At 40.9% G+C, this 8563-nt stretch overlaps 1 protein-coding gene across 1 annotated transcript; it reads left to right on the top strand.

Annotated features, from left to right (window-relative positions):
* Window positions 1-8399, top strand: parp10 (poly(ADP-ribose) polymerase family member 10). Its single transcript, XM_056398698.1, has 11 exons — window positions 1-129; window positions 1108-1283; window positions 1481-1723; window positions 1829-2059; window positions 2152-3176; window positions 3259-3471; window positions 4465-4588; window positions 4660-5658; window positions 6510-6643; window positions 6727-6901; window positions 6983-8399. Exons 2-11 carry the CDS (start codon window positions 1109-1111, stop codon window positions 7279-7281), a joined length of 3618 nt encoding a protein of 1205 aa, XP_056254673.1. The 5' UTR covers window positions 1-129; window position 1108; the 3' UTR covers window positions 7282-8399.
* Window positions 8400-8563: the final 164 nt, after the last annotated feature.

Here is an 8563-nt window from a genome sequence, read left to right as displayed (position 1 = left end):
TTAAGACGTACAGGTGACGGCGATGACGCCACCCGCCGTTCAACAAGCAGCACAACAAGGAAGTCTTCGGAGAGTTCAAGTCGTGCAGACGGAACGAATTCACGAGCAAATGTTTGCCTCGTAGCACAGGTAAGTACGGCTCTAAAACCCTCTGTTGCGTTCGCCCCGTTCCGACGCCGAAATGTGAATCTTTTTTTTTGCGGGTTCGGCTTCATCGTCTGAACATGGCAACTGTAGATACTGGTTTCACTTTCAAGTTCGTAAAAAAAAAAAAAAAATGACAGAGCAGATACGGACACGAACTTATGAAAAACTACGCAGTTATATATATTATAAAAACACACACACAAAAAACAAACTACTAGAGCGAAGGTGACTCCGTTTGGAAACCTTTGGGGTGGAAATGTTGCTGTAGCAAACTTAAAAACACCAGCGTCATGTTTTGGTCCTGGCATGTTGTCAGTACTATACAGGCCGAGCTTCCTGTAAGGTGGCCACATTTGGTACCGAGTAGGCCATGATCACTGTCATGGCAGAAGACTTTCCAAACTCTTATTTACACGTGACTAAAATCCTTAAATTAGCTTCTTAAACACATTTAGCACAGAAATACTGTCATTCAGAAAGTATTCAGACCCTTATTACATTCATTTCCCCAGTCATCTATCTATACTCAATACCACATGATGACAAACTGAGGCAGATTTTTTGATTTTTGCAACATGACATTTGAAATTTAGCTCCCATTTCTCTTGATGATCTTTGTTTCTACACCTTGATTCGAGGCCACCTGAGGTCAGTTCAGCTGTGAGTTACAGAGGCACATGGTTGTCCACATAAAATCTCACAGCAGATTCTTCTGACAATAGTGTTAATAATCTCCCAAAGCTAAAATTGACACATTTAAATTGCATCTAAATGGCTTAAACTGAAAAAAAGTACATCCTCACTTTTGATAAAAACTTATGAAAGAGGCATCTACTATAAATAATAAAAAAAAAAAAAACCCAGGTTACAGGTTTCACATGTAGCCGAGAAGATAAACAAAGACTTGCATACATGTTAGAACCACTAAGACCTGCATGTACATTTTATGTATTTTATCAGGATGCCAGTCGAAAGCCCGGAGGACAGGACAGTGGAGGTTCTGGCGCTGCCTGAACAAGTGGATGAGGAACTGCTGTATCTATACTTCGAGAATAAACGTCGCTCTGGGGGCGGCCCACTCTTCTCTGTGGAGAAGAAGGGTGACCGTGCCTTATTGGTGTTTGAAGATGCGGAAGGCAAGTTTGTGATTTGTTAACCTTTGACATGAGCTGCTTTCAAAATCTTCTATGTTCTTTATTTAAAAAAAAAAAAAACAAACAAACATTTGAAGTAACAGCTCTAAGAACAGAAAAACATGAGTGGAGACAGTGCAGTTTACCATTAATATACAGCATGCCAATTATTTCATTTTCTCTTCCTGTTGCTTTGACAGCTGCAGCCCAAGTGCTGTCTAAAGGGCACCACATTCTGCATAATGTTGAGCTGTGTGTGAGAAAGCCTGCCTCAAAGGACCAATGCAGGCTGCTGCTGCGGGGGATCAACCCCACCACCTTCTCTGAGATGATAGAGCTCTACGTGGAGAACATGTTGGGCTTGAACGTGACAGAATACACCCTGTACCCCTCCCCGGGGACAGATTTCATCCTCATCCACCTCAGCCAACCCTTGTCGAAAGGTCTCTTAAACGCACATGTTTTCTTCTTTCTCAAAAACAATCTGATCTTTCCAAAATGTTCAGGTTGTCATTTTCTTACTGTTTATATGTATTTTTGCTTTACAGATTTCCAAAACCTTAGTGCAAAGATCTCCAAGAGGACACTGGATGGGGCCAAGGTAACACTTGAACAGCTTGAGCAAACTGACTCTGTTCTAGTGGAGAACCTGCACCCTGGCACCTCTCCGGACATGCTCACTCTTTACTTCGAGGGGAAGCGAGGAGGGGATCAGAAGGTGAAGGAGGTCGCCATGCTTTCAGAGGGTACAGCGAAGGTGTCCTTCGTCAACTATGACTGTAAGTTTTGCGGCGTACAACCTTTTTAAAAAACTCTTGTTGCACATTTAAAGCTTCCTTCATAAACAAAGTGTCTGTTCTTCTTGTAACAGCTTTGGGACCTGTCCTCGAGCTCCAGCACAAACTGGACGGCGCTGACCTGCTCGTGAAGCCATACTTTGACTTTCTTCAACCAACAGAAAGTGCAACATCACAAAACTCTGCAAGTGGAAGCCGAGATATGACTGAGAGAAACTCAGAGGATCTGAGTGATATTCAGATGCAGACCGCTCCCCCCATGGTGGTCACTGCCAGCAGCCCGTCCGGCTCTCAGCCGACCTCGGAGCCTCTTGCTGCCCATGAGGCGGCAGAGGAGGCAGCAGAGGAAGTTATGGAGAATCATACAGAGGATGCAGAAACACTATCGAGCCATATTCCTATAGCTGACCCGGTAAAATTAGCTCTGTTTCAACTTTGCCCCCTTCCACAGAACATTGAAAAGACTGACCCAGATATCACCGTCCAAATTAAGGAAGATGGTGTGCACGTTGTAGGACCTGGCGGACAAAAGATGGAGCAGATAAAACAGACCGTCTCTGACTTTCTCGGCAATATGTCTGAAACTCATTTCACTCTCGAGCCAGAAAAGGCCCAGTTCCTTGCGAGAAAAGATGTAAAAGAGCGACTACAACAAACCATGAATCAAACTGGGTCACCCTCCATGTACTCCGTATCAGATTCTAAAGTCGCTGTAACATCGCTGTCGCAGAACTCTGCTCAGCAGGCATGTAGCTTTTTGAAATCTCAACTGAGTCACTTCAGCGTACCTTTGGATGCACAATATGAGGGTATGTTATATTGCAGAGAGTGGTCTGAGTTCCTGCGGGCTCTGGGTTTCTGCTCTGTGAAGGTGTCGGAGCGAGGAGGGAATATTGATGTGTTGACTCTGAAAGGGATGGAGAGCGAGAAGCAGACTGCCATCCTGCAGTTTCTCACCACACCCATTGAAAGGGAGACAGTCATCTCTATGGAGCCGGGCATGCTGAAATACATCCAGATCCATTGTCATCAGCTACTGGCCGACATGGACCAAGTGTCTATTTTTCCACTAGAGGCTGAGGATGTCTGTGGGTTAAAGGTATGTGATGCATCAGTATCACATGGCTTTAAAGCTTTAGTTTTAATTCATCTTTTGACATATTTGTCTCTCTACCTCATAGATCCACGGTCATGCTGTCGCTTGCCAAATGGCTGAGGAGGTGTTGCAGGGCATCGTCTCCTCTATCTGCACCAGAACCATCACAGTAAACGCTCCAGGAGTGGCCCGGTTTTTAGGTGAGGCGGAGTGCAAGAGCATCCTGAATGAGATGGAGTCAAAGTTTCAGGTCTACATCAGCCCGAAGCAGGCGCCCTGGGAACCCCTGCCTCACCAGGTAATGAAATGATGAAACAGAGCAAAACTTTTGTTATCGTTTGTGTTTTTGAAACTATGACATGCAACTTGATTCTTCCACGTTCTCCTCTCAGTTGGCCGCTTATTCTGGTTGTCATTCATTTTGACGAGCTGTCTCCCTTGAAACGGTATACAGAAAAGCCTCAGGCCGAGTTCTTTCAGCATAAACATGACAGAAGTGAAACACTGATGCTTACTGTTTCTCCAAAACAGTCCTGCCTGCTGAAAGTTTTAGCTTCATTGTACTTTATTATTTTACTGCTTGGTTTGTTGTCGGCCTCAGCTCACAGATAAAAAACAATGTATATATCTCCGAATGTCCCAAAGAAAAAGTCAAGTAAGCAGTCAGTGCAAAGAGGGTGGTCAGTTAAAGTGTGGGGAGCAAAGACTGTTTTCTGAAGACCTTTTCTGATCCTTTTGTTTAGTGTAATTATTGGACTCCAGGCTCACCCGTGTTTCAAAAATGCCGAAACACTTGAATCAAACTGAAACTGAATAAAACGAATAAACAGCAGCCAGAAGTTGTGATGAAATATCAGCGCTCACAGTGTGTGTGGTGAGCCATAGAAAAACACTAAACAAAACAAGGTCATTCTGCCCTGTACAAAGATTTTTGATAAATCGTTTTGCACAAATACCAAAATCCTTCATGTTATTCTCCTTAAGACCAAAATGTAGCACATTGACGTTTTTCCTTTTTTGCAACCTTTATAACAAAAAGGTCAAAAGTCCTGAAACTTAAATGAAAAATTGTCAGCAATTGTGACGTTTTCTCAGTTAGTAGTTAATGGCCTAACTTTTGCAAAGTCACTGATATGACCCTTTTTTAATATGCAGGAAATATTCATTACAGTTTTAATTAGCATAACATTAAGTCAGAATCTGCTACTCAACATCAAAATGTGAAGTAATTCAGGTTTCCCTGCAGCAGAAACATTCAGTGTTCACAGAAACATTGTATTTTTTATTCCAGGACATTTTTGAAACTGCATGGAAGATGATGTCGCACAGAAACTTTCAGAAAATGTCTATGGATGCTCCTGCACAGTTAAAATCAGATTCAGTGCAAACTGATAATAATGGAGCTGCTGACAAAGGTAATGTCTCTCTCTTTATTGATTTCTCATGATCCTGTGCAGTTTTAAAGAGTCTGTTTGCTTCTGTGCAGGCCTTTTAGAGGAGGCGAAGAGAATCGTCTCAGCCATTGATGAAAGTCTCGAGGAGGGTGTTTCCAATTCAGAGCAACTCATGGATGACATGGATAACATGGACCTGTACTCAGCAGAGGAACCGACCAGCCTGACAGACCAGGACTCTGATGTGATCGTTTTAGATGCTTCCCAGCTCTCAGCTGAAGGGAACGCTGCCGGCGGGTTAGCCGCGGGCCTTTCTAGCGATCTGGAAGAAGAGGCCCAGCTGTCTTTAGCCATCCAGTACTCGATGGAGTCAAGCCATTGGTCCCTGGAGGATGAGGACGAACAGCTGAAACAAGCCCTGGAGCTGTCCAGGAAAATGATCCAACATGAAGCCTCTTCTAGTGGTACTGACAAAGGCCCCTGTGGGGGTCAGCTGAACAAGGTCACTGATGTTTCCTTAGAGGATGCCATCAAGGCGGCTAACACCATCCAGATAGTTGTGTTTGCAGGTTATAGCTGTGATCTCATTCGTGTGGACATAGCCTTTGGGAAGAAGGTCAGCCAGAGACAGGTGGAGGAGAAACTGGAGCACAGGAGTGTGAGGAACATGTCTGAGTACCACAGGAAGTGTTTGGAGATGATCAAGAGGAAGCATGCGGTCGAGATTCAAATTCAGGGCACCATAATCGCTGTTTCTGGATTCAAGGACTTTGTGGCCGGAGGAATTTGTGACGTGAAGCTGCTGATGGAGAAAATCAGTAATGCTGTTTCCAACCAGGAAATCCTGCGGACTGTCCAGTGGGTGCTGCATGATCCAGCCTCCTCAGACACGACTCCATATTCACCAGACGCCACAGTTTTCATCGAGAATGCGTGGAGGATGAAGCTGAAAAAGGTTGATATATTGCTAGACAATCAGCCCCACATTATCAGTTTTGAAAAGATGCAAGAACACAACATAGCCTCGGGAAAATACCTGAAAATCTCCAGGAAGATGCTCGAATTAGGGGATTTGAATGAAGACATACCAGGTAAATGAAACTTAAGAGGTCTAGTACTTTTAAGTATTCTGCAGAATGATGCTTCTGTGTATGGAGCCCTACAACTGACAAAATCTAAGATTGTCAGACAAGTCAAAAATATAACTGAATGCATCATATCAGGAAAATGCTTCAAAAGAAATGCTAAAATAGATAGCTAGCTAACACAGCTTTTATCTTTATAACATACTCTTTGTTCTTTGTCTTTTAAGTCATTTTCTTTCATTGTCTTTGTCAAGGACATATGGACTTAATTGTGTTATCAGTGACATTTTATAAATTTGTGTAATGTAATATTTCTTTTCCCCTCTGACAGATGTTAGTTGCTGGTTGGCACACTAATTTAAATATTAGAGACATCATAATGTAACTTCTGTATTTCAATATATACAAATAATTAAAAAACTAAGTTAGTCAAGCATGACATAACTAACTCTAACTAGCTTCATCATTACCGTGTCATTTTTCAAGTTAATATTATCATATCAGTATGCATCAAAATCTTTGCTAGAGGGATATTGGTGAGAAAATCGCTGTTGGTGTTAGCTTGAAATAGCTCTGGCAAGCTAATTTTATCTGTTCATTTGCTGGCTATAAGGCTTTAGCTACTTTTACTTAAGGGTTTACGCAGGACAGTATATGGATGATAATGACTTGTCTAAATAGCAGTATTATTCATTGACGTATTAAAAAAAAAAAAAAACATTTTGACCTGCCTGATAAACTTGTACTGCTTTCTGTCAGTTTTGGGAGTTTTTAAATGATCTAAAGGGGTTAAAAAAAACTAAATTACATCTAATAAAACTCACTGAACTGATAAAAACTGACTCATTTGTTGACAGAAGAGGAATACTCTCTGCTGTCAAACCTGCCCGAAGCAACCAAAGTCGATGAGGAATCTGATGAATTTCAGAATGTTGTGAAGAATTTCTACGAGACCATCCAGGAATACCACAGCAAGATCAGAATCATACAGGTGAAAAAGAAAAAAAATAGCCTACATATTTTGCAACAGATTGTTGTTGCGTGTCTGTAATAACATGGCTGTTTTTTCTCGAGGTGGAAAAGCTCATGAATCGACTGCTGTACAATCAGTACAAGTTAAAGAAGGCAAGTGTGCTGCAGCGAGCCACGTACCCAGAAATCGAACGGACTCTCTACCATGGTACGAGTGAGACGAGTGTGAAGGAGATATGCGTTCATGGATTCAACAGAAGCTTCTGTGGAAAGAATGGTAAGTTTCGGAATAACATTTGGCTCAGTTTGCCTCATCTTGGTTATCAATCTCTTGACATCATGGTTTTTCTCCCCACAGCCACCGTCTACGGTCAGGGGGTGTATTTTGCTGTCAACTCTGCGCTGTCCGTTCAGGATCAGTATTCACCCCCAAACTTAGATGGATACAAGTTTATTTTTGTGTCAAAGGTTCTAACAGGAGACTACACTAAAGGTTGCCATTCAATGAAGACCGCCCCGTTGAAGGAGACCGGTGATATTCCTCTCAGATACGACAGCGTTACAGACGACATCACCAAGCCGTCGATGTTTGTCATCTTCAATGATACGCAGGCTTTTCCAGAGTATCTCATTACATGCCAGAGAATCCACCGCTGAAGAAACTGATAGCTGTCAGATAATAACCATTAATTTGTTGTTTTAATGTTTTGCCTTGATTAGAAAAGTGCATTTGATTTATAAAGGGCTAATGTGTTATAATGTACAGTTGATATTTTTTTCTTTGATCAAGATTACTTCACACTTGTACTTTACTGTTGTCTTTATGAGTTGCTCTACTTTCAGTTCCTGAGTTTGATTGCGAGAAACTCAAACAGTTGAATTCAAAAAGCACATTTTAATTAAGTAATTTAAAACATCCTCTGTCAGCACAATAAGGTCTTCAAATAGGTGTGACTCAGCTGTTATTGCATGACATTGTACTTGTAACAGTCAATTTTGTATTTTCTCGGCAGTGAGCATACACGTCAATGTTTACTCTCCTTGCTTAAACTTGAAAGCATTCGAAATATGTTGTATTTGTGATTTTAAAATCAACCATAAATGATCTGTTTCATTTAGTTACTGGTCTTTCTTACAGATAATTGTATTAATGTGAATATTTCTTTGTCTGCTGACAGTGCTGGAAACCCTCCTATGTTAATGTGTAACTATTCATTAGTTTATGCAGAAAAGTTTTTATTGACCTGAATATGACCTTATATATATTATATATATTGACTTTCAGGTTCAGTTGTAGCAACCATACTGCAGGTTTTTTTCTGCCCATGTGAATATAATTAAGTGAACTCTGAAAATAGAGAACTCTAACTCGAAATGTAGTTACAGTAACTACTTGGTGTGATTTAAAAAAAAAAAAACTGTAGTCCCATGTCCACTGCCCTGCCATGAAGAAAATGTAATTTAAAAAATGATCACCCTGGTAACAAAAAGAAAGAAAATTAAGCTTCTAATAACCTGCATTATTCTTCATCACGGTGGAGCTAATTATGATTTTTTCAAGTTTCAAGCTACAGTATCATTACCTGGCCTTGCACATCTATCACATCTGCTGTGCACGCTAAAGGAATGTGTATTGTTATTTTAGTAAAATAATCTGAGCTAGGCCTTATGTACTATGTGCAAAACATGATGGAGCTTGATTGTCATATTTCCATATTTCCATATTCCTTTACCCTTCCTCTCGAATTGAGAAACCATTAAAAGATTTGTGGGAACATTCTGTGGAATCAGCCATTAGTAAACTTCAAAATATATATAATAATACATGATTATGTTTGATTTTACTAAAAAAAAACTTAAGTGTACTTGGTGTAATTTGTGCACAACATTGTTGTTAAGGCTTTTTATTAAATTGCATCACACTCATTTGTTTTCTATA

The sequence above is a fragment of the Seriola aureovittata genome, chromosome 16 (assembly GCF_021018895.1).
Source record: "Seriola aureovittata isolate HTS-2021-v1 ecotype China chromosome 16, ASM2101889v1, whole genome shotgun sequence".
Classification (NCBI taxonomy): domain Eukaryota; kingdom Metazoa; phylum Chordata; class Actinopteri; order Carangiformes; family Carangidae; genus Seriola; species Seriola aureovittata.
This window is presented reverse-complemented; position numbering and strand designations above follow the sequence as displayed.